This window comes from Vicugna pacos, chromosome 14, assembly GCF_048564905.1.
Source record: "Vicugna pacos chromosome 14, VicPac4, whole genome shotgun sequence".
Lineage (NCBI taxonomy): Eukaryota > Metazoa > Chordata > Mammalia > Artiodactyla > Camelidae > Vicugna > Vicugna pacos.
In genome coordinates this window covers 46,568,961-46,596,147 of record NC_133000.1, presented here as the reverse complement: position 1 = coordinate 46,596,147, position 27,187 = coordinate 46,568,961, and the positions used below count along the sequence as shown (strand labels likewise).

The 27,187-nt window shown below is 38.1% G+C and overlaps 1 protein-coding gene across 1 annotated transcript in view; it reads left to right on the top strand.

The window, feature by feature from the left end:
* LOC140701201 (uncharacterized) overlaps nucleotides 1-27,187 on the top strand; it is a 67,951-nt gene that overhangs the window by 18,319 nt on the left and 22,445 nt on the right. The window contains exon 2 of the mRNA XM_072976630.1: nucleotides 16,048-16,163. Within this exon, the coding sequence (XP_072832731.1) occupies nucleotides 16,048-16,163 (116 nt within the window). The remainder of the gene's footprint in view (nucleotides 1-16,047; nucleotides 16,164-27,187) is intronic.

Below are 27,187 nucleotides of genomic sequence, written 5' to 3'. Positions count from 1 at the left end.
TTAATAAAATTATTCTATGATTCTACAAAACCTCCATAAAAATATTATGTCTGTTATAATATACAGAGTTAGCAGGAATATAAAAGACTGGATTCTTCATGGAGTAGAGTTTGACCTTCACATTAAAAATTTTTAGGTTTCCTCAGAAACTAACAATGAGAGGAAGATATGAACTTGTGTTAACCTGTCTCAAAAATCTCCAACATGTGACTGAGTAGAAAATTAGCTCCTGCTTGCCCTGTGTGAAGTGACCCATGGGAGGATAAAGGGACAGATTCTGATCTCCTAAGCTGAAGTCATATACTTAGGAAAGATAGCTTTAGTTCTTAAGCTAGAGATTCAAACTTGTTTTTGGTTGACACTTTCTTGACCCCCCCAGTTTACAGTTTAAAAGTACTTATATTCCAAAGCATTGCTGCCTGCAATGCACTGAATGTTTGTGTCCTCTCTCCCTCCCGCAAATTCATATTTTGAACCTAATCCCCAGAGTCATAGTATCTGGAGATGGGCTTTGGGGAGGTAATTAGAGAATGAGGGTGAAGCCCTTGTGAAAGGGAGCAGTGCCCTGATAAGAAGAGGCCAGAGAGCTGGCTCTCTCTCTTTCCACTATGTAGGGATATGGTGAGGAGTTATCAGGCTGCAAATCCTGCAAATCAGGAAGAGATCTCTCACCACAGGCAACAGTGTGACACCTTGATCTCAGACTTCCAGCCTCCAGAACTATGAGAAATAATTTTTTATTGTGTATAAGCCACCTGGTCCTTGGTACTTTGCTATAACAGCCTGAACTGACTGACACTGCCCTTACTCACAATATGTGCAATTATGCCCATAATTCTAGTTGAGGTGTATAAATATTTGCACATGCAGGATGAAAACACGTTACCCACATAGCTCTCATTTATCTCGGCCCAGGTGGAGACAGATGGAGCAACCTGAAGGCAGAATTGTGAAGAAAGTACATAATAATACTCTATGGTGTATCTGTATGACCTTCTTCATTCGTTTTATCCTTAGTGACATCCTAATTCAACATTTAAATATCTGGAGTTTTTGTCCCTTCCCTGGCTGTGCATTGACCTGAGTGGATCTTCCTAGTTCCCATAACCAGACCACAGACCTCCCACCTGTGGACTTGCCTCACCCCAGGTCTCAGGGTCCAGAGTCAAGGGACCCAGCATCCCATCATTTTGGATGTTGTTCTAGATCTAACTTTTGTCAGGTTTTTCTTAAGAGCTGGATTTTGTCCCTGGTGCACTGGGTATCTGCTTTGCTTTCTCACTAATGTTACCTAGACTATGTTAATTACAATTGTAAATTAATATATTGCTCTCCTGTTTGGTCTTAATTCATTATCTTTTTTTCATCCTTTAGCACTCCTCATCTTTTAACATCTTTTCACATGTGTCTCATAATCAATTGCATCTTCAGGCATTTGTGATGGTTTTCATTATTCATACTTGGTTGATGTCCTTGGTGTCCTATCTAGACAACTGCAACCTCTCATTTTAGTCAGCAGAACATTTAGGACCATTTGAAATGAAGTGTGAGTTCTGACTTGTCCAATGTCATCATCTGGCACTTCCTAGTAAGCTCATAAAAACACTCACACTGAAATTTGAGGAAAGAGTGCCAATAGGTGAGAAGAAATGCTGAAGATGAGAGTGTAGCATTGAAGACAGCCTTTATCACCAACACCTTTCATGTCAGAGAGCGGTGGTTCCCAAACCTGACTGTGTACCAGAATCGCCTGGAGGGTTTGATAAACACAGTGCTGGATTCCAACCCAGAGTTTCTGTTGCAATAGATCTGGTGTTGGGCCCAAGATTGTGCATTTCTAACAAGTTTTCAGATGATGCTGATGCAGCTGGTCCAGGGATCACATTTTCAGAGCCAGTGTCCTAGAGAGTGACTAAAAATATGTCTCCATCTGCTGGCTCTGAGGGCATCTTGGCACCGGGCCACCTTCCAGGTTCAGTTGTCTAGAAGTCTCAACCAAAGTTTCCCACTTCCTGGGTTATAAAGATGTCTCTTCACCGTCCTCTGTGGTCTTCCCCCTTTTTCTTTCCCAGCCTGTAGTCATTTCTTCAGTCTGTCCTTGCAGAAATGCTGGCTCTGTTAGATATCCTTCAAATCCAGGATGGTTTGTGTCCCTTTTTGTTTCTCTTTCCACAGTGGTTATTCACAATTCTTAATGTGAATGGGTTGCAAAGGAGAGGGGCATCTGGAGGGGCGGGTGAACAGGCATTTGGGATTCATTTGAGAGAGTTCAGTGAGCTGGTGAGAGGATTTAGTGTGAAAGCCTACAAGAGAAAATAATATTTCATCCTTTCATACTGCTGCATGTCCTTTCCTGGTTAATCTTAATTTTTATTTTGGGTTTTCCTCCCCTAGAATTAAGGAACTAGGATTCTATTCCAAATCTTTTCCTTCCAAATAGTTAATTTCCACATACTCCATAAGTGAAGTGATGAATATTCTTATAGCATGTAACAAGAATAAATTTTACTTTCACAAATCAGTTTGCAAACAAGGGCTTTGCTTTCTTTCATACCTGACATGCTTCCCTTGATTCTTGAGTTCCCCATCTGCTTAGAGCAAGTTAGTCATGCTCTCCCATTTCAATAAACACAAAATGATCCAAAAGCATTCTAGTTTAAATGAGGCAGTGTTGTTGTAGGCACTGTTCAGTGCTAGGCTGCTGCTTCCTCTAGGTATAGGAAGGAGCTTTCAGAGGAATGGCAAGGCCAAAACCCAGCACTGTCCTAGGGCTCTGCTGATGCCCAGCTTCTAAGGCCTTGATGATTGCCCTTCTTAATGTGGATGGAGTCCACTATTGGTCTCTCACGGGGCATGTTGGATACTCCTGTGACCTTTTGCTGGGCTTTCTCAGTGACTAATTAGAGATGACTGGGCTTTTGTCACCTCCCCAATTCTCCCTACCTGCCAACCATTGAGTTTTCTACCCATCAGAGCTCTATTAATCCTGGCCATCCTGGGCAGATTTTTTGTTGACCACAAACAAAATGCTCCCAGCTAACATTTTCCCACTATTTTCTGGCCCTAGGAAGCTTAGGAATTTCTCCCTTGCACACAGTGGGTATTCTTTGCTTTCTTCCACCTCACCCTATCATTCTACTTCTTTCTGTGCTCCCCCCTATTGTCCAAAGGTTCCAGTTGGATCTGGAGTTCTCCTACACAGCAAATACCAGGAGAGAAGCAGCCATATATTTAAAATCACCCACAAACTTGGGAGTAAATCCAAACACTGTCTTCATTCTTGAAATTAACCATGTGGGGGCCATACACATCATTCTTCATCTCCCTTCTGTCCTCAACCTTTATGTCCTCCAACTTCCCAGACATGTGTGGATAAGCCATGGAGTGGGGAGGAGGGGAGAGTAGGGGTAATAGATTGGGAGAATTAACATAATTTGTTTACTCTGCCTCGGGACCTGGGGTAGGGTGTCTGGCTATCAGGGAAAGCTGCTTCACTGAACTTTAGAAGTTAAATAATATAATATATTTGTTCTTCTCTATTTTTTTCCTACATATGAGTGTGAGGGCCCATCAGGTAGCCCGAGGAAACAAAAAGGGGGCATTCAATTGTAGTTCGTATCATTTTGTTTCATACTTTATTCTGCAGAAGCATGCTCCTCAACTAAATGTTCTACCAGATTCACAATCTGAATGGTTGAGAACCTGCCTCTGAGCCAAAGTGAGTTAATTAAGATAGCTCATTAGACCAACATTTATTGAATAGCCCAAATCCCAGACATGTGAGAAACACTGACTAGACAATGAATACATGGATGCATGTAGTAGGAGCACTGGGGTGGGGAAGAGGGTCAAGAAATATTTGGATGTCAAAATATGAGGACCAGCTAGCCAGCATGCTGAGAGACCACATAAACTCATACCTTTGGATGACCCCAAATGTCCTGCATGATAAATGTCCTACTTCAAGCACTGCAGTTGTAGGACCTCATAGTGCTTATTTATGTCTAGGTTTGTCTCTATTTAGCCCCTAAGTACCTTGAGGGCAAAGCTTGTACTTTGTCTGTTACCAAAGCCTCACACCTCACCTGGTACACATCAGATGCATTAAAAGAATTGGTAATTTGTTGGAGCATTAGCATTAATAGAATGCTAGGTAACATTCCAAAAATTATTAAACCTTGAGAATGAGTTAACATAAACAAAATGTAATCATTCTTTAACTACTGGTATAAAAATTGCACTCTTATATCAACCACTCACAGTTGAAATTAAAATGGAATCTCTCTTATAACAATATTAGAAGAAAATTAATGGCTTTGCATTAATGAGCTTCCTGGTTTATTACTTAATAAATTACTGTTAGTTACAAGAAATATTTTAGAAGACTAACCATTAGATACACTATATTCTATGCACTTTGATGTTATTTTGATTTCTTTTTACAAAGGACAAATGAGAAATAATTTAAAGAATTATATAGATGCAGAATGCTGGCTCTGGTGACCTGATGTTTTTATGATTATGTCATGTCTATCACAAATAAATCTTGGCTATTGTATTGTTGTATCTTGTTAAATTGTATGAAGATTTAATTTAAGGCCAATGTTGATAACATTGTAGATAAATGAACCATGTTCTTTGCATGGATGGTTTTATAGCACAGACTCATATTGGTTAGTGACTTAAAACTCTGTTAGAATTTCTATTGTAAATTTTCAGAGGCATCTTGTTCCCTCGATTGAAATTTAGTAGCAAACCCTAAAACTTGAACCACCTTACTTATTAAAAGAAATTATTTTACACTGGTTAAAAGATGGAAAGTTACAAAAGAATTTGGTGCATCTCTATTTCTTGCCCTTATTAACAGATAATGTCTTTTACCACATGATGTATTATAAATATGAGCAAGAAATTCTGAAGTCCAGAAAGGGATAAGCGCTATCCTCTGGGCATTCCTTCCTTACTTGTCAATGAAATAAAAGTTTGTAGAGGAAGAGGTCTGTAATCATTCTATTATCTTTATCTATCAGTCATCCACCCATGATTTATCAATTAATATTGTATCACCAATCATCTCTACCTAATGTATTTGGAGTAATAAAAACAGACTAAACATAGAACTTAAAAGAACATTCCGCATTCCATCCTCCCACCAAAGTGCTACTTTTTTCTTAAACTCTATTGCACACCATAAGAATTCATTCTCTTCGTTAAGATTACATGGAAGAGCATCCTGAAATAGCTCATGTATTGTTTAAGGATTCTAATACAAACACATCTTTAAAAAGCATTTAAATTGGCAAAATATATAACCTTGTAAATTAGTTACATTAGAGTTGTAATATACACATCATAAATAAGAATTAATGTCTATAATACACAAAGATGTTATACTGTTATACTTTGGTATAGTTTAGATCCCGAAAGATTAATTTGCATAATAGACTATGACCACTTAAGAAAATGACAGTACTGCCTAACCCAAAGCACTTTATCATAAAAACAGACACATTCACATGGGAGCTAATTTTCTATTTGGCTTCTTTCTGTAAATCAATATCCAAAGAAGCCTAAAGTTTCTAAGCTAAAAACAGAATGAATTGCTTCAGAGAATGAAATTCCACACCTGACCAACATTCACCAGTTACAAGACAGGAAAATCTTTATTATTTATTACAACAGCCAGAGACCATATTAAGGGCTTAATTGCAAGTAGTGCTGTGTTAAATGTTGTATGATAGGACTTGGACTTAAAAAAAAAATTGAAAATAAAACCCTGAATAATATGACCAGGGTGTGCATCTAGCATATATATATATAAACTTTCTTATTACCAGCAATTGGAAAAGATTTTCTTTCACACTAATTTTTTTAAATTTTATCAGACGATCATAATTAACATTACATATAAATCTGCTATGTTTATGTACACATATCATACATATATATATAAATCAAAGAGATAATTGCAGTTCATGAAGAGGAAGTGAATTTCAAGTTTGGCTACGTAGGGAGATGATTATAAATCTCTCAGGTTGTTGTAGTTTAAGCCAACTTTCTTTAATTTTGTCAACTCTGGGGCAAGAAAACCCCTTACTGCCATTGTCTGACAGCCCTTTTTCTATTGAATGACTATTCAATTTCTCCTCAGCTTTATTTTTTTGCAGACAGAAACATTGTTCTTTCAGTGTTTCTTTCAGGTATGATATTCAGTTACAGAATCTCTGCAGCTCTTCTCTATCCCTCTACAGTGCTCTTTAGTTTGTCAAACATATGCCAATAATGCTCTGACTGATTTTTCCCCGAGACAATGCAATGGCTGGACTACTACCTCATGAAAAATTGTCTTTGATATGTGCAACGTCATGCTTGCACACTGTAGACATGGCTTCATTGCAGACTCAAAGCAAGTTTGTCACCCATCCTGCCCTGCTTTCCTGTCTACTCCATACTTTGTCAAACCTTTGCCTACTAAACTCGCACAATGTCTCTCTTCTCAAATATGTTACATAGCAGTTATCCTACATAAACCTCTTTTGTTAATTCTTCAGTTTACTGGGTCACTGTATTATACATTTATCTTCTGACATGCTGAGCATGCTCATTAGGGGCAGTGCTCTTTGCAAAGTCACTCACCTGGGAATGTCCCCCAGACAGCTCCTGATTAAAACATGGATGAACACTAAGTACAGAACTGAGCACCATGTAATATCATTTCCTTGACGCCCCTCCATTTTATCATTAATTATTCATAGACATTTTATAGGGTAGGATCCTAAAGCTAGTTATGTATCTAGCAAATGATGGTGGTGTGTCTGTTTTGATATACTTACCCATCCCATGTGAGACCAAGTCAGTCTTTGCAGTTGTGAGGATTATGTCGCTGATTTCCCATAAATCTCTCCAGCCTGTCATTAAAGCAGGCTTCCTCTAACTGGCAAAAAAGACTTGTTGATAGGAAAAGGCAGAGCTTCAGTAGGGGAGGAGGCTGTTACTGATCTTCATTCCAAGGCAAGTTGGGCCCATCCATGCCTCCTCCTGGCTTTCCCCCATGGGAGGGTGAGCTGCTTCTCTTACCCAGCCTATCCTGAGCCCATGATAGTCACTGGGCTAAGTTTTGCTAGCAGAGTGGATTATTTCTTACTAGCAAAGGCAGAAACTCAGACCCCTTTCTCCTCCCTGGCACTCCCTGTGTTCACGTGGGAGCAGATCTAGTCAGGTTCTCACAGCAACTCCAGGTGGTCTTTTGTTTCCTCTCTTTTTCTTCCCCAGCCTTCACCTTCAACCTTCAGTCGTCAATCTTCTACCTTCAGAGAGGCCAGCAGAGCTATCTTTCCTTCTCTGAGCTTCTGGGCACACCTGAGGTCACTGGTCCTGTATGAAAGGGGAAAATGGGCAGCTCTCCTTTGGACTCAAGTCAAAACTACATGCTCCAGGATACCTTACCAAAGAGACCCTGTGTTGAGGCACTGGGTGCTGGTTTCCATAATAATAAAGTGGCACTGTGGTTCCTATTTTTAAAAATTATTTCTTGTGTGTGTAGTATCCTAGGGACTGTCCACGGGAAAGAAAAGTCAAGGAAGATTACAAATACTGCAGGATCCCTAACTGTAAACAAATGTCACCTTAATGTTTGACATTGACACCCAAATAGGAGCTGAGTGGGTATTGTCATTGGGAAACAGTTTTCAGTTAAAGAGGTGGTGGGAGAAGTTTTATCTGGTATAGTCCATTTCGTTCATTTTAGCAAGAAAAACAATCTTTATTTTGCAGTTAAACAGGCTTTTCTAAGAGCTTGAAGTACCCAGTTGCTGAGTGAACAAGGGTCCAGTTCTTGTTAAGTATGAGAGTTTCTTGGGAAACAGTTTTTGTGGTGGTGGATTTTTTCCCAGGAATAATTTTTGAGTTTGGGGGATTTTTTTTTTTTTGAAATTTTCTATTCAGGGACAGAGGAGCAGAAAACAGCCTACCCAGAAAGGCTTCATCAGATCTATGACAGTGTATTGGCTTGGCTATGGAGCCCAGCAGAAAAGGAGAAGGTACAAGGTGTGGATATGTTGGGGATGGGGCATTGGGAGTGGGCACTGCTACTCCTTTTCCCATTCCAGGCTTGCCTTTACCCACCTTCCCCTTCCTCTCTCTCTCTAGTTGATTTCATGATGTGTCACACTCTGGTCCCTCTCCAATTGTCCTAAAGAATCCTCCTTTATCTCCTTTTTCTCCACTAACTCTATTGCTAAAATTTGGCCCTGACTGCCTTCTCACTCTAAAGTCTTTTCCCTGGAGAACTCATGTTCTCCCATCCAGGGTGAATCCATGTTTACAGATATCTTAACACTTGATTGTGTCTTTTTCAATTCTTTTCATCAAGATCTTGTGTCTTTCAATGTTCAGATCTTTCACCTTCTTGGTAAAACTTATTTTTAAGTACTTTATCATTTTTGATGTTACTGTGAATGGATAGTTTCCTTTATTTCTTTTTCAGATTGTTTTGCTGTTGGTATAGGAATGGAACTAATTTCTGTAGGTTGATTTTGTATCCTGCAATTTTACTGAATTTGTTGATTAGTCTAATAGTTTTTTTTATACTCTTTAGGATTTTCTACATATTGAGACCATATTATCTGTTAACAAAGATACTTTAACTTTTTCTCTTCCAGTTTGGGTGTTTTTTATTTCTTTTTCTTGCCTGATTGCTCTAACTTGGATTTCCACTACCATGCTGAATAACAGTGGTGAGAGTAGGCACCCTTGTCTTGTTCTTTATCTTAGAGGAAAATATTTCAGCTTTTCCCTGTTGACTATGATGTTAGCTGTAGGTTTGTCATACATGGCTTTATTGTGTTGAGTTATATGCTTTCTATATCCACTTTGTTGAGTATTTTTTTCATGAAATGTTGTGGTATTTTGTCATATATTTTTTCTGCATTTATTGAGATGATCATATGATATTTATCATTCAATTTACTATTGTGATATATTACATTTATTGATTTGTATATGTTGAACATCCTTGCATTCCAGGGATAAATCCCACTAGATTATGGTGTATAATTTTTTAATGTGCTGTTGAATTTGGTTTGCTAATATTTTGTTGACAGTTCTTGAATGCATATTCTTTAGAGATATTGATTTGTGTTTTGTCCTGTTTTTTGAAAGCTAGAGTTCTCACTGTGGGAGGAGAAAGATAAATACATTGAAAGAGGAAAGTTAAGTAAGAATTTTGTGGTGTTAGATTAAAATTACAATGATCAATATGAACTCATGGTTATATGTATGTATATGTGATATATATGTATATGTATATAAGCGATTGCACATATAAATAATACATTTATATATTAATACAGACATAATTTGTTTTCCTTACTACATCAGCTGAAAAGGCCTAAAAGCAAGGACACTCCAGTAAAAATAAACATCCCTAGCATCTAGGCCTTTGTTTCTGAATGCCAGGTCACCCTAGCCGTAGCTTATTTTGGGACTGGAGCAGGGAAGGGAAAAGAAGAGCCTAGAAAATCTTATTGTGCTAGAAAGTAAGGAAGTGCATAAAAAAATGATGCAATTGTTTCAAAGGAAATAAGGAGCCAGCTTAAAAGGGCTATCACTGGTCAATTAAAGGACAATTGTTAAAGTAACATTTTAAATTAAACTAATTTCTTGAGAGATTTATGAGAATGAAAACATTAGAAAATTAAGAACAAAGATTGCATGTAGCAGTCAGGGATCATTTGCACTATACAGAACTGTGTTTTTTCAGAAACCAAAAGTTCATTTCAAGTATCATAGGAAAATCACTCTCTAGCCCTAGAGACAAACAACCTGAGTTCACCTCTTGAAACGTGACCCAGGCTAGTGAAGGCCTGGTCATCAACTTCAAGATGGCACCACACCCCTTCCTCCACCCAGCCTTCATACAATGTGATTTATCAACAATCCTTGGTGGGACTCCAATCTTTTAACCTCTGTTTCTGTGCTCCTGCTTCCTCTGGTGTTGAAATTTCTCCCTGCTTCTTATTTACCTCTGAAGGATCAGTTTGAAAACAACCTCCTCCACTCTACCCACTCTATTCAAATTTCTGTAATGACATCTCCCTGCATGCACCTACACAACTGTGCGCATACCTCTGTTCTATTTAAGCCATGTGTGTTCTTGTCATAGAGATACACTCCAGCAGCTTCTAAGCCATTTGAGGAGAGGGACTGTGCCTTACCCATATTTATATACACAAACTACCTTCTGCCCCTACCATTGCCTTTAGCAGCTAGTTTATTGCTTTGCATACAGTGAATCTACCACAAATGCTGTTGATTAAACCTGAATAACTTGTGAACAAGGAGTTAGATAGAGATTGGAAACTATTCCTGGTATGTGCGCATTTAAGCCAAACTCAAGATGAAATGAGTAATTTTAACAGAGATTAATGTAAAATACAAAAGAGAGGGAACAGAAGAACATTTGCTAGGTGTATATATCGTGCCAAGTACTTTCATGAGAATTTCCTTAATAGATCAGAGTTGCTAGGACAGGCTAAGTGGTAACTCAGTGAACTGCAGGTGTCATGGTGGGTTGTGAGCCAGCTTGACCTGAAGGCCCAGGTTCTTTCACTATCCTAGGCTGTCTGCACAGCAGCTCATTTAGAAAAGATCTTAGGGGTATATTAGACTGAAACTTAAGAGTAGGAATTAATGATATAAATTAATTTAGGTTTATTAATAACAATGTAAAATCCAAATCAAAGGAGGAGTGAGGGCTGCTTGGTGCTAGTTGGACTATGTTTCGAGCACTGTACCCATGCTGTGGTCTAACTACTTGCCAAATGAAATGTGTCTGAAGGAGTGTATCTGGAAAGGGATGGATCTCAAAATGATAATTTATAAGGAATGGTTAAAAGTTAGAAAATATTCCTTAGAGGATTAGAATAAGAGTGTACCAAAGAAATAAAAACCAGGATTGAGACAAACAAGAATTACAGAGAGGCTCAGCATTCAGACCACTTTTCCATATAATATTTAGATTTCTTTTTTCTAACTAAATTTTCTAACATAGTTTAAAAACAGAAGGGGTGACAATCCGTAATGTGCATGGAAGGTGAGACTCCTGAATCAAGAAGGAATTACAAGGTATAACTTCCTAGGAAAAATGACTATAGTATGAAAGTTATGAAAAGATTAACTTAGAGTGTGTGTGTGTGTGTCTGTGTGTGTGTGTGTATATATATATATATTATATATATATATATAACTACCACTGATTGTACCCCTACCCCTGATGCCTCAACATTATGTAAAACCTGAAGAAATTAACTTTCTACCATTTAGTGAAATGGTAACTCAAAATAGAGATTAAATTATTATCATAAAATTATGATACCACATTTTAGGCACACCTGAGGTTGTGAACTGAGATTTATGCTGTATCTAGTTTATTCATGCAATAAATTAACTATTATAAAAATCCATTTTTAGAAGTGTTGTCATACATGACAACTGAACACTTCTACCAAATCATAAAACTTACATTGGCTATTCCTTTCTCTAAAGTGAGGAATTACCCAGCATTTGGCATAGCACCAGAGATATTCCTAATATTTTTAGTATGATAACATAGTACACCAACAGTGATAATTATTGCCTCCTGTATGTCTTCAGAAATTGCTTAAATAAAAAGTTTCATTTCCTTACCCTCTTTTGAAAATCTCCTTTCCTTTCTTTTCAGTTCTTTCATCACCATTACTTATCTCTGTTCCCTGTAGGTACAAACACCCTTAGGTTCAGCCCACAAGAAAACTGCAGAAGAAAATCGAATCATTACATGGATTCTTTTGCTGCTGTGATATTTTAATGCATCCAATGTGTCTAGGTACCATTAGAGGATTTCCATTTCAACGGTCATACAGTGCCATCCTTATCAAATCTTAAGAGCTCCTGATACTGCATATTGGACACATGAGCCCAGAATAACACCATTCAGCCTTGGCATTTTGCATCCACTCATAATCAGTGGTAGTTTTGATGGACCTGGATCTGTGTTTTATATCTTATATAAGTTTTCATATTACTTTATTAAAATAATGGGCAGGTTGATAGAATAATTAGACTGCTGTTAACATTCTGGTATATATAATAGTAGTTTAAAATGTTGTAATCCTTAAGCTAAAGGACTGTTTAGACTAGTAAGTTTTTTTTAACAGAGAGAGCACGCTATTGTAATAATTTGTTAATTTGTGACTTTTATACAGAGAAGTAACTATTTTTCTAAAGTTTTTAATGAGTATTGGCTATGAGGAAAGTGATGTGTTTCCATGGTATTTTCCTCTAAAATGTTTATGAAGAAAAAAGCAGAAGAAAGAAGAAAGCTTGAGAGAGCTATTCAAAGCAACCAAAGAGAGTTAATTGCAGGGGAATGTGTCACTCATTTATTCAAAAGCTCTGGCAATAGGTGATGATTACTAAGATATTCTGTTACACCCAGAAGGGCGGGTAAAGACAAGTTCAAACTCAACCTGAAACGTGGGTTAGAACACTATCCTTCTCTGGCTTCAGGCAACTCAGATGCACAACGGGCAAGCCATAATGAATAAGCAATGACAGTTTTTTAAGTGGATATAAAATAAACCATTTTAAGGAATACCTGTTTCAGGTCCCTGGAGGTGAGGGTACAAGTGGAAAAATGATAGGTTGTAGGATAAATTCTGAGACATCTTTTAAGTCAGAGAAAGCATTATGTCATTTGCAAACTTACCTGATAAACATTTATATGGCTATGAAGGAAAAATACATAAATTTACTTTCTGCCACAGGAACTATAGATTGAATAGGTTATGTCCAATGGAATTTATTCATTAGACTGATGGGAAAAGTCAGAAGCATCTCAATGTTAACATGATCAAAGCTATCCAATTTATTTTCCTTCCTGAAAAATTTTTTGTCACCGTAAGTGATATAGTAAATAGTAAAGTTGAGAATCCCTCTCTTCTTCTGTGCTACCTTATACTCTTAACTTTAAAGAGAACCTGTCACACTATGTGGCGTTTGTTTGTTTGCTTGTTTATTTATTTATTTATTTTGCTTTTACAAGCTTGCCTTTTCCACTAACTCTGAATGCCAAAAGTGTAAGGACATATTTTGTGCAATGTTATATAACTGGCACCCAATATAGTTCTAGTATATTGCAGATATTAGAAAGGTAATTGTGTGCAATTGATTTAACTTGAATATTTAATTCTTACTCTTTCTTCCAAATGTTTGTATCCTTTTGCTATGTGATGATTCTGAAATGCCTTTTGACACTTCCTGTCCATAATTCAAGACAGCTCTCTCCTTTCTTTTCATTCTTGTGAAGAAATCTTACATAATACCTTTGTCAACGAGTCACCAGTTTAAACATTCCCATCAGAAAAGAAGTTGCTTAAATTAAATAAATTGTTGTCCTATCCCATTCTTCTTCCCCCACCGGAATATCTGAAATATTCAACAGTGATTTTAACAGAATTTTCTGAACAGAAATGGAAGGTTCAAAAGAAAACATACCAACAATCATTGGTCGTTTCATGCGGAAGCCAACATTTTCTGTGCTCATCAAGTTTCAATCTACACAAATTCTTCCCTCCAACCACTTTGATGCGGGGGGGGGGGGCAGGGGAGAAGAATTGGGTCATCTTTCCCAGAGCTCAAGCTGTGGGCCTTCCCCCAGGCTTCTTCAGACTGAAAATGGAGAGGTTCTCCTATCTGTGACACATTTCTGCTTGCTCCCTGGTTTATTTTTATACCTTTCCCTCATACCTCAGACCCCTATTAATGGAGAAGAGAAAAAAAAATGATGGTTTCCTTGCTCCCTTTGGTATTAATTTTCCTCTTCTGCCCTAATAGCCACATTGTTCATCTTTTCTATGATCATTTTGGCCACCTTCTGTGTCTCAGGCTTTCCTTTGATGTCTGGGGCCTCTGCCAATCATCTTGGGTCTTTTCGTCCTGGTCGTTCCTGGATCAGCTACCCACTCCCTTCTCTCCCCACAACCTGCCCTATGTCCATGGAGTCCACCTTGCTCCTACATCTCTGCCCTTGACTAAATGGGGGCAGAAGCCCTGTGTAGGTGCTAAACTCTCAGAGACCTGCCAGTGACTGTCTTCTCTTTTTTTCTGGTCTTGAGTACTTGCCTCCTTTAACCAGTCGAAATTCTTCTTCTTCTCTGGGCCTCTTCTCTGCCCTTGTCTGGGCAGCTCCATCTCAGCCATCCAAAACTGGGGGTCAGGTTCATGGTTCTGTTCTTACTCCTGCTTACTAAAGTTTTCCACAGACCCTTTTTGACAATATCTTCAATAAGCACAGTGCAGTGGAAGCCAAACCAGCCTTTTTGCTCTATGGTCCCAATTCTGAAATTACATATCTGCTCAATACCATGTCTAAATTCTTTCCTCTTCTTCAACATTTGCTTTTATTATCTCCCATCTGTAAAACTTACCATGATTCATTAAAAGTAGTATGACAAATCCTAAAGTCAGCTAAGGAAGATACAATTTGGAAGAAAATGGGGGTCTACTGGTGGGTGGAAGGGAAAGTAAATAAGGAAGGAGATAGGGAAAAGGCAGATGAGAGGGGCCAGCTGGTCTCCGATGGTCTGTGGAGGAGTACACTGGCTGCCCTCATTCTGAAAGGACCATGGTGATGGTCAGGCTCCCTGTTGGCCTCTCCCACTTGGACTTTGTAGTTGAGTTTCTGAGAAAAGGCAGAGACACGACTGACTGTGCTTTAGAAGTTGCCCAGATCACTGCAATCAGCAGTTTGGGGCCAGCTGCCAGGGACCGGGAGCAGCTGCTTCCATTAAGGCCACTAACAAAGGGACAGCCAGCCTGTGAGAATTACTTGCTCCCAGTGGAGCTGATAGTGCCCACAGAGATAGTGGCTGGCATGGACCTGAACTCAGCCGTGGCGGGTTTCCAAGCTCCATTCGTGGGGAAACAGCCTGATTTTGGCCACTGTGCCTGTTTCACATTATCCTCCTGATTTATCATCCCCCCTCCCCATTCCCTGCCAAGGCTTCTACAGACAACACTCCAGACTCTGAAAATCCCCAGAGGGTAGGTTTTCCAAGGTAGAGGTCTAGGCTGCCCTCCCACAGCCTTTCTGTCTCATTTTTATCATCAGAAAATAGAAAATCAGGAGAGGAGATAAAAATGCGAGCCTGTTGGCTATCTGATTTATTTCACCACCTGAGTATTCATTTTTTAAAAGCTTAAACATTTTCCCTCTAATTTCAAGGCTAATACCTGTGGAAGGCAGGAGAAAAGTTTCCAAATGCTGAAAAAAATAGAGAAAAAATTGTCAAGTGTGATTTCATGCCAGTCTTTACATGGAATGTAAAATATGTTTACTTAACATACAAGAAAACAGATAATACAAATATAAAACATATTATTTAATATGTTACATAGATAATTTGCCACATAATGCATAATATATTACAATTTAATATGTAACATTCAACATAAAAACTTATAATATGCAACATATACTAGATAATATTACCTTAATTCTAAGATATATATTTAACCTCAATTTAAAATTGTCTTAAATTAGAATAACTCTTATAATCAATATTTAGAATAAACTGAGGATGTAACTTGGGTAAGAGGAAAATATGAGCTCCATGGGTCTATTAGAGTTTTTACAAAAATACCACATCAATAAATAAAGTTTTTGTAGCCTTAACAATGTATCAGTGACGGTTCCATGCCAATACATATCTTTCTACTTCATGAATTTTTATAGTTGCCTCGTAATTCATTATATGGATTTATTATGGTTTACTTAACCTACCTCTGCTTAAGAGCATTCTAACTTTCATCAGACCATATGGCTTTAGACCTTTAGAGAGATTAAAGAGACAGGCAATCTGCTTACCTTTGCAGCCCAGGGAATTTGAACTGGCCCCTCAGAGGACATTACCCCCTAGAGAAGGCACTTGTACATGGGCAGTTTCCATAGTAACAGACATATGGAGAAGGACGGGCCACCAACGCACGTCCACATATTTCATTTTTCAGGAGATTTGTATGACTACACCCATTTGGGAGAGAAGAGATTCAACTCTGTTAGCCAACACTCGTTGCCCTTCTCAGCTGAAACTTTGGAGGACGCTGCACTGTTTTTACTAAAAGAGGTATGTCCCCTGTGGCACTCAGAAATTTCTATTTGATATGCTCTACAGCAGGCTTGGGGTGGCTGAGGGTCCCAACAGACTCAAACACCAGACACCATTACAGAGTAGCATAAAGAACCAAGGGAAATACGAGGAAGGAGAGAGAAAAAAGTAAAAAGAAAACAAATGGCAGTGTTATCTAGGTAAGTTCATGAAATCAGAGCAACATGCCTTTTATCAGAGTTGACATGCTTTGTTTTGTTGTACTGGAGGAGAGGAGTAACTTTTCTAACAAAAATTGTTAATATTTAATTCATCATTTTCTAATTTTTCTGAATGTCTGGCAAGTGCATGGTAATACCTAGTCCCTTCCCAAATTGTTGCTGTTGGGCAGGGGCTGGAAAGATGGGGGGAAAAGAAGAGGAGTTTATGTTTACACCTTTTAAATTTGAAGAATCAGTGCTGCATATCAGTTAAATGGTTTCTCCCATCTGCAACATCAGTTTGCTAGATTATTAATTCTTCTTGAATGGAGGAATTGTGAAAGGTACTTGGCTTTCCTCATCCTTAACAAGGCAATTAATATCTTTACAAAAGTAAGAAGTATGTCTGATAATTAGCTTTTATAACTTTTTTTAAGCTTGCTTGACACTGGCAGCAGACTAAATAAAATGTACCATAGATGTTTGAAACTGGTCTATCTCAAGGGCATGGGATGGTGTGATTTAGTAATTGACAACTAGAGCATGAGCAATAGTTTGCTTCCAAGATTAATGTTGCCAAAAAACCCAGAGTTAATGCTTTCCAACATGAGATTATAAATTGTGTAGCTTGAGATAAACACAGAACTCACATAAGTTTCAATATTAGGTGTTCTCTGCCCAAAGTCTATTCTACCAAGTTTATCTAGAAATTTTATTTACTTATGATTATATTAAATCAGCATTCATCACAGTCTAATTCGTTTGGATTATTAATTATGGCTACCAAATATTCATGAAATAATGATGTAATACTGAAATTGAGAACCCAACTATATAGTCAATAAGTAGCATTTAACAGTATTGAAATGCCTCCTTAATTAATAAATAGATAACTTTAATGATTATAAATCTATTAGAAATGAGTAACTATATCATGAAATAATAATAATAATATTTTGAATTAGAATATATTGGCATTTATGCTTACTAGGGAATTTGAGAGACTTAAATTCTATTCTTCCCTCTGTTTTAGTCACTGACAATCACATTAACAATGAGGAGCAAAGCAGACATGGGCATCATTAATTAAGACAATTATAATGAACGATGTTACTTTGCAATTGAATATTCATACCATGATGGAGCATATAGTATTTTGATTATTAAAACTCTCCTATCATAACAAGAAACATCCCTATATAATATTACAATATGTATTATTCGATCATGACTATTAGCTCAGCCAGCTTAATAAGTCATCCTCAGATGTCCTGTAATCTGTGATCTTGTTAGATTTTTCTTTTGATTCCCTTTTTTTCTCTCTCTCTCCTTAATGCCACAAACGGCTCTTTTCAATTTTGTAAGAACTATGAGATTTGAATTCCCAGAGGGACTGATATATTTTTCTAGTCCAACTCCCTTACTAAAGAAATGAGGAAATTGAGACCAGAGAAGCGAAGAGACTTTGCTGGAACCACATGGCTAATTAGTGGTTAAATATGGGCTGGAATTCATGTTCTCAACTCCCAGCTCAGTGTTCTTTCCATATTCAATTTTGTTTAGGTTTCTAAAAAAGTAAATAACCTTTTCACTCTGAAATGATGCTTATATCAAAGTCATCATATCCATGAATATTTACTTTTGAAGTATTGGTGCAAAATAAAATTTATCCTTCTTTATCATCTTTCCTTTAATCTCCAGATCACTAAGTTGTGTTCTGACATTTGTTACATAGTCACACATATTTGGCTGAGTTTAGGTGCTAACTGATTAAGGAATGAGGAAGGATCTGTGTATTTAAAATGAGGACCAGGTGGGAGACTAAATCTCCGTGGATACCAATGAGACACAATTAGGACAAGATCTGTGCCCCTGGTGCCATGACACAGGGAAAGTGGAAAACTATGACCTCACTGAGAAGACACTGAATTAATTTAGGAAAATAAGAATTGATTTGTTACCTAGAATTGATTAAATCTGGCTATAGATTAAAGTAGGGCTCAAGATATGAATTAATTTGGATACAGAAAAATTAAGAAAGTTACATCTTACACTTCTGAGCTTTGTAATCATGGTGTTTGTTTTCATGTCTACTATACTTCTATTTTTCTGTATTGTCATGATGTTCTTACATGTTTGTCTCCCTTACTAGGCTATAAACACCCACGTACTAAGGAGAATAGTTTTAGTCATTTTTATATTCCCAACCCCTTGCTACACTGGAGATAACGAGGAATTCTCTGTTAGACTGACTGTAAAAGTAGGCCCAGTGACTCCTCACCCTGTGGCCATCTCCCTCCTCTGTAACTTTACAGGTCTTCCCGTTAAGATGTACAGTCTATTCTTCCACCTTTTGAACCTGGGCTGCACTTTTCACTTGCTTTTGCCCAGTAGAATGGGATAAAAGTGACAACATTCTAGTTCTAACCCTTGGCCTTCTGCACCTCTGCTCACTCCCTGGGAGCCCTGCCACTACTCTGTCAACTAGACTGGCTAATCTGCTGGATGCAACGTGGAGGAGAATTCCGTTGTCCCCACTGACACTAATTGAAGCCAGCCTATATCCAGTCAATATCCAAACATGGACGGGAATCCAACTGCAATCGGCGGAACCATCTGCCCAGTTCAAAGCCTTCTACTAGATTTCCTAGTAGGCTCAGTTGAGACCAGCGGAACCACCCAACTGATCCAGAAACTCATGAGCAGGAATGAATGCTTATTGTGTTAAGCCACTTAGTTTGGAGGAGTTTTCTTGAACAGCAAAATTATGGCAATAGATAACTGATATACTTTCTGAAACAAATTGATTAATTGTTCAGAAATAATCAAGTCAGTAATGACTTAGGTGATAAGAAAGTAGTGAAACACTCAGTATTTAAGGCTCAAGGTTTTTTGGTTTTTATGACCCTTTTTTTTACCCTAATGCCTCACTGAGCATTAGTGTACCAAAGAGCAATGATCCTGAAAGGGGTGTTATCCATGCCCTTCCTTCTTTCTAGATGTATGACCTTAGACAAGTCATTTAATCAAGGCTTCAGTGTCCTCTTTTATAGAAGAGAGAGAATGATCCTACCTTGTTAACCTTGCAGGATTATTGTATTGAATGAGAAAATATTTGGGGCAGTGTTTTGAAAGCTCTTGCACGCACTCCACACGCTGAATAGAGAAACCCAGCTGCTAGCCTTTTTGGTGAAGGGTGAGAGGAGGCTGAGAGAATAACAGAGCAGTGGGAGAAACACAGGACGATTGATAATCCTGGAGACACCTAGGGTCAAATGGTAACTGTGAAACTACGTACATGCCTCACTCTACTGGTGTTATCAAGTTTGGTGATGGATTTCTTTTCTTGACAAATTGCCATTGCACATTATTTCCTAGATGATATTTCCACAAATGGAAAATCGTTCTCCATTGCCTGAATGACACTAAAGAAAGTTATTATTTCACATCTGATTCCATCGAGCTTGCATTTAGATTTACCAGCAAGAGAGTTAATAAAAACAGAACTGGAGCCAATAGCAATTGAAAAATGTCACTTCTCTATATGGCTACAATGTGTCACCTTATAGGTAGCATCCTCTGAATGATAAAATATAGTTTACTGCAGCAAAAAGTAAATCTGAATCCCATTTCTACATTCCCCATCACATGAGGCCTGTTTAAGAAGATTTTCTATTGGCTTTGAAAAAGAGAAGAAGTGATGAGTGAGAGAAAATTTAAAAAATGAACATATGTTTGAAGATAACCCTTTGATATTTATGTGAAAGTAACTAGTAGTATAGTTATAATCACCTTATCTGTTGATTTATAAAGTGACTTATCTATAAACATATTTAAATTAGTTTTCAATGTGTTTGAAGAAAACTGTTGGGCTATTAATATATGACCATAAGTTTCCTCAACTGGTGTATAGTTAGATGCCTCTGCTGTCTGATTACTGAGTAAGGAGAAAAGAAGTTTAATAGCAGTGATTTCCTCTCCATAATATTTTTTAACATTTTTTATTGGTGTATAATCATTTTACAATGTTGTGTCAAATTCCAGTGTAGAGCACAATTTTTCAATTATACATGAACATATATATATTCATTGTCACATTCCTTTCTCTGTGAGCTACCATAAGATCTTGTATATATTTCCCTGTGCTATACAGTATAATCTTGTTTATCTATTCTACAATTTTGAAATCCCAGTCTATCTTTTCCCACCCTTCACCCCCTTGGCAACCACAAGTTTATACTCTATGTCTATGAGTCTATTTCTGTTCTGTATTTATGCTTTGCTTGTTTTTGCTTTGTTTTTTGTTTTTTTTAGATTCCACATATAAGTGATCTCATATGGTATTTTTCTTTCTCTTTCTGGCTTACTTCACTTAGAATGACATTCTCCAGGAGCATCCATGTTGCTGCAAATGGTGTTATGTTGTCGGTTTTTATGGCTCATGAGTAGTATTCCATTGTATAAATATACCACATCTTCTTTACCCAGTCATCTGTTGATGGACATTTAGGCTGTTTCCATGTCTTGGCTATTGTAAATAATGCTGCTATGAACATTGGGGTGCAGGTGTCATCCTGAAGTAGGGTTCCTTCTGGATATATGCCCAGGAGCAGGATTCCTGGGTGATATGGTAAGTCTATTCCTAGTCTTTTGAGGAATCTCCATACTGTTCTCCACAGTGGCTGTACCAAACTGCATTCCCACCAGCAGTGTAGGAGGGTTCCCTTTTCTCCACAGCCTCTCCAGCATTTGTCATTTGTGGACTTTTGAATGATGGCCATTGTGACTGGTGTGAGGTGATACCTCATTGTAGTTTTGATTTGCATTTCTCTGATAATTAATGATATTGAGCATTTTTTCATTTGTCTATTGATCATTTGTATGTCTTCCTTGTAGAATTGCTTGTTTAGGTCTTCTGCCCATTTTTGGATTGGGTTGTTTATTTTCTTCTTATTGAGTCGTATGAGCTGCTTATATATTCTGGAGATCAAGCCTTTGTCAATTTCATTTGCAAAAATTTTTTCCCATTCTGTAGGTTGTCTTTTTGTTTTACTTATGGTTTCCTTTGCTGTGCAGAAGCTTGTAAGTTTCATTAGGTCCCATTTGTTTATTCTTGCTTTTATTTCTTCTAGGAGAAGAAATTTTTTGAGATGTATGTCAGACAATGTTTTGCCTATATTTTCCTCTAGGAGGTTTATTGTATCTTGTCTTATGTTTAAGTCTTTGATCCATTTTGAGTTGATTTTTGTATATGGTGTAAGGGAGTGTTCTAGCTTCATTGTTTTACATGCTGCTGTCCAGTTTTCCCAACACCATTTGCTGAAGAGACTGTCATTATCCCATTGTATGTTCTTGCCTCCTTTGTCGAAGATTAGTTGACCAAAAATTTGTGGGTTCATTTCTGGGCTCTCTATTCTGTTCCATTGGTCTATATGTCTGTTTTTGTACCAATACCATGCTGTCTTGGTGACTGTAGCTCTATAGTATTGTCTGAAGTCTGGGAGAGTTATTCCTTCAGCCTCTTTCTTTCTCTTCAGTAATGCTTTGGCAATTCTAGGTCTTTGATGGCTCCGTATAACTTTTATTATGATTTGTTCTAGTTCTGTGAAATATGTCCTGGGTAATTTAATAGGGATTACATTAAATCTGTAGATTGCCTTGGGTAGTGTGACCATTTTAACAATATTGATTCTTCCAATCCAAGAGCATGGGATATCGTTCCATTTTGTAAAGTCTTCTTTAATTTCCTTCATCAATGGTTTATAGTTTTCTGTGTATAATTCTTTCACCTCCTTGGTTAGATTTAATCCCAGATATTTTATTACTTTGGGTGCTATTTTAAAGGGGATTGTTTCTTTACTTTCTTTTTCTGTTGATTTATCGTTAGTATAAAGAAATGTAACTGATTTTTGAACCTTAATCTTGTAACCTGCTACCTTGCTGATTTCTTCAATCAGCTCTAATAGTTTTTGTGTGGACCTTTTAGGGTTTTCTACATATAGTAGCATGCTGTCAGCATACAGTAACACTTTTACCTCTTCTTTTCTGATTTGGATCCCTTTTATTTCTCTCTTTTGCCTGATTGCTGTGGCTAGGACTTCCAAGACTATGTTGAATAGGAGTGGTGATAGTGGGCATCCTTGTCTTGTCCCAGATTTTAGTGGGAAGCTTTTGAGTTTTCACTGTGGAGTACTATGCTGGCTGTAGGTTTGTCATATATAGCTTTTATGATGTTGAGATATATTCCCTCTATTCCCACTTTGGCGAGAGTTTTTATCATAAATTGGTGTTGAATTTTATCAGATGGTTTTTCTGCATCCTTTGAGATGATCATGTGGTTTTTGTCCTTTCTTTTGTTGATGTGATGTATTACATTGATTGATTTGTGTATGTTGAACCACCCTTGTGTCCTTGGGATGAACCCCACTTGGTCATGATGTATAATCTTTTTTATGTGTTGTTGGATTCTATTTGCTAATATTTTGGTGAGGATTTTGGCATTTATGTTCATCAGTGATATTGGCCTATAATTCTCTTTTTTGGTGGTGTCTTTGTCTGGTTTTGGTATCAGGGTGATGGTGGCTTCATAGAATGAGTTTGGGAGTATTCCCTCCTTTTCAGTCATCTGGAAGAGTTTGAGAAGGCCTGGTATGAGTTCTTCTTTGTATGTTTGGTAGAATTCCCCAGTGAAGCCGTCCAGTCCTGGACTTTTATTTGTAGGGAGGTTTTTAATTGCTATTGCTATTTCATTTCTAGTGGTCAGTTTGTTCAAGTGGTTAGTTTCTTTTGATTCAGTCTTGGTGGACAGTATGTTTCCAGAAACTTGTCCATCTCCTCTAGGTTATCCAGTTTGGTTCCATATAGTTTTTCATAATATTCTCATATGATATTCTGTATTTCTATTTTGTTTGTTGTAATTTCTCCATTTTCCTTTCTTATTTTGCTAATTTGTGCTCTCTCCTTTTTCTTCTTTGTGAGTTTGGCCAGAGGTTTGTCGATTTTATTTACTTTTTCAAAAGACCAGCTTTTGGTTTGGTTGATTTTTCCTATGGTCTTGTTAATCTCTGTTGTATTTATTTCCTCCCTAATCTTTATAATTTCCTTCCTTCTGCTGCCTTTTGGGGCTTTTTGTTCTTCTTTTTATAAATGATTCAGCTGGTGGGTTAAATTGTTTATTTGAGATTGTTCTTCTTTTTTGAGGAAGGCCTGTATCGCTATAAACTTCCCTCTTAGCACTGCCTTTGCTGTGTTCCATAGATTTTGAGTGGTTGTGCTTTCATTGTCATTTGTCTCAAGGTATTTTTTAATTTCAGCTTTGATTTCCTCATTGACCTATTTTTTTTAATAATATATTGTTTAATCTCCATGCTTTCCTTTTTTTCTCTTCTTCTTTTCTTTTTTTCTTTTTCTCTTTTGTTTCTCTGTTGTTGATTTCTAGTTTCATGGCATTGTGGACAGTAAAGATGCTTGAGATAACTTCTATCTTCTTAAAATTGTTGAGGTTTCTTTTGTGCCCAAGTACATGGTCAGTCCTGGAAAATGTTCCATGTGCACTTGAACGGAATGTATATCCTATTTTTGGGGGGTGTAATGTTCTGAAAATATCCACCAAATCTAAAATTTCTATTGTATTATTTAATTTCTCTGTTGCCTTATTTATTTTCGTCTGGAAGATCTGTCTAGTGATGTTAATGCGGTGTTAAAATCTCCAACTATGATTGTATTCCCATCAATATCCCCCTTTATCTCTGTTAGTAATTGTTCTATGTACTTAGGTGCTCCTATGTTGGGTGCATATATATAATAACGAGTATAATATCCTCATCTTGTATCACTCCTTTAATCATTATAAAATGTCCTTCTTTATCTTTCTTTATGGTCTTTGTTTTAAAGTCTATTTTGTCTGAAATCAGTACGGCAACACTTGCTTTTTTGGCTTTTCCATTTGCATGGAATATCCTTTTCCATCCTTTCACTCTCAATCTATATGTGTCCTTCTCCCTAAGGTGGGTCTCTTGTATGCAGCATATTGAAGGTTCTTGCTTTATTATCCAGTCTGCCACTCTGTGTCTTTTGACTGGAGCATTTAGTCCATTAACATTTACAATAATTAATGATAGATGTGTGTTTATTGCCTTTTTGAACTTATCTTTGCAGTTGAATTGGTATTTCCTCTTTGTTCCTTTCTTCTTCCTTTTGTGATTTGGTAATTTTCCTTTGTGTTATCATGGATTTTATTTAATTTTTGTGACTCCCTTATAAGTTTTTGGCTTGTGGTTACCCTTTTCCGTAGATCTATTAGCCCATTACTATAACTGTTTTTATTAAACTGATAGTAACATGATCTCAAACCCATCCTACTGAGAGCAAAAAATTTAAAAAAGAAAAAAAAATTCTGTATTTCCCTGCCTGCCTCCCCCACTCTCAATGATTTGTATGTCTTCTTTTATAATTTTGTTTTTATTTTATTTGTAATTCATGAGTTATCACCTTTCCAGTTGTGAGTTTCTCATTTCTGTAGCATCCTGCTGCTTTTCTATTTAGAGCAGACCTTTCAGTATTTCTTTTAGCATGGGTTTAGTGTTGCTAAATTCCTGCAGCTTTTTCTTGTCTGTGAAATTCTTTATGTCTCCTTCTATCCTAAAGGATAGCCTTGCTGGATAAAGTATCCTAGGCTGCATCTTTTTTTCATTCAGGGCTTTGAATATATCTTGCCACTCCCTTCTGGCCTGTAGTGTTTGTGTAGAGAAATCAGCTGAGAGCCTTATGGGGGGTTCCCTTGTAACGTACTCTTTGCTTTTCTCTTGCTGCCTTTAGAATCATTTCTTTATCCTTGACTCTGGCCATCTTGATTATGATATGTCTTGGTGTGGGTCTGCTTGCGTTCTTCGTGTTTGGGACCCTCTGAGCTTCCTGTACTTGGATATCTGATTCCTTCTTTAAGTTTGGGAAGTTTTCAGTCATGATTTCCTCAAAAACCTTTTCAATCCCTTTTGATCTTTCTTCCCCTTCTGGGACCCCTATGATGCGAAGATTGGCATGCTTTATATTATCCCATAGGTCCCTTATGCTATTTTCATTTGTTTTTATTTTTTTGTCCTGTAGGTGTTCTGATTGGGTGCTTTCATTTGTCCTGTCTTCTAGGTCACTAATTCGTTCCTCTGCATTATCTAGTCTGCTTTGCACAGCTTTTAGATCATTCCTCATCTCAGTCAATGAGTTTACCCATTCTACTTGGCTCTTCTTTATAGCTTCCATTTCATTTTTGACATAGTTTATATCTCTAAGCACTATCTCTTTTAGTTCCTTCAGCACTTTGATCATTCCTTTTTTGAAATCTTGATCTAGTAGGCTATCGATGTCTATTTCATTGATCATTCTTTCAGGGGATTTCTGTTGTTCTTTTAATTGGGAATGGTTTCTCTGCTTCTTCATCTTGCTCATACCTCTCTGGCACTGTGGTTTATGGAATATCAGTTATCTATTGTGGTCCTTGAGGAGTTTATCTATCTAATGCCTATGTGGGAATAAGACTTAGGAAAAAAAGAAACAAAAAGAGAGAGAGAGAATTTTAAAAGAAGGGAGAAAAAAGGGTTTAAAAATTGTGTATAATGAATAATAGAAGAGCAAGTTGAAGCTGAATAGCAATCGGGTTGAGATGTCCTTTTAAAACCTTTTAAAAAAGGAGAAAAGATGAAAAGATGTATTTGAAACTTGCGTATAATCAATAACAGGACGTCAAAACTCAAGAGAAATAAAAATGAATTAAGAATTAAAAATTAAGAGGGTAATAGAAAATAGAACAGGTAAAAACAGATTTAAAAAAAGAAAAAAGGAGGTGGGGCGGTTGGTGTTCTTCTGGAGACTGTGTGCTTTTAATTTGAAGTCTTTCTGTCTTCATCCTGTTTTGGAAGCTCAGCTTGCTGTTTCCAGAGGCCCTCTGTTGGCACCCTCATCTGTGCTGCTCCCACTGCCTGTAGGCAAGCAGATCGCGCCTCCTTCTAACACTGGGTCAGGTGCAACTCTCCTCTGCTACGGGCGGGCGGGTCACTGCCCCTCCCGATGCCGCAGTCAGATGTTGCAGACTGGCCAGGTAGGAGGGCGGGTTGCACCCCCTCCCAGCACTGTGGTCAGGGGTTGTGTTCCTGCCTAGAAGGCGGGGGGCTGCCCACCCTCTCCCAGCGCCTGACACTCCCTTGCTCTGTGTCGCTGTGTGCTCCCCCTCGGTTTGGTGCTTCGCAGGTGGGCTCAGGGAAGACCGAGGAACAGCCTTGTCCCTGCTCCGGGCCAGAACCCAGCTCCTTGTTTGCCTTGTCCCTGCTCCAGGCCAGAACCCAGCTCCAAGTTCTCTGAGGGACCAGGATGGAAGGATCCTATCTGCCTCGGGCTGTAGACAAGTCTTGTCTGGCCCTTGAGGCTGCTCAGCCCTTAGGTGCTGATGTAGGTTTTGGCCCCCCCCAACCCCGCCTGGGTGCTAAGCGCTGGAGGATATGGCGGCTGTGCCTGAGCTCCGCCTCTCTTCCCCAGAAAACTTTCCGGGGGTTTTCAGAGATGAGGGTATGCACCCTTCCCCCCAGGGCACATCAACTGTGTTGTTTTATGGAGGGCCCAGGTTGTTCTGCCCTGTGCACCCACAGCCATGGCGCGCAGCCTGCTGCAGTCCCCCGGGGCTACCTTAGTGCAGCCGCCCCCGTCCTCCGCCCGGCTCCGGCAGCCTGGCCCTGCCCCCAACTGCCGGCCAGTGTCTTGGGCTGGGTGTCGCGGGGACTGTCTGTGCCCATTTAACTTAGTTCTGTCGGTCAAGGGCTGGTCTGTACAGATCTGAGCCTCTGAGGCTCCCCC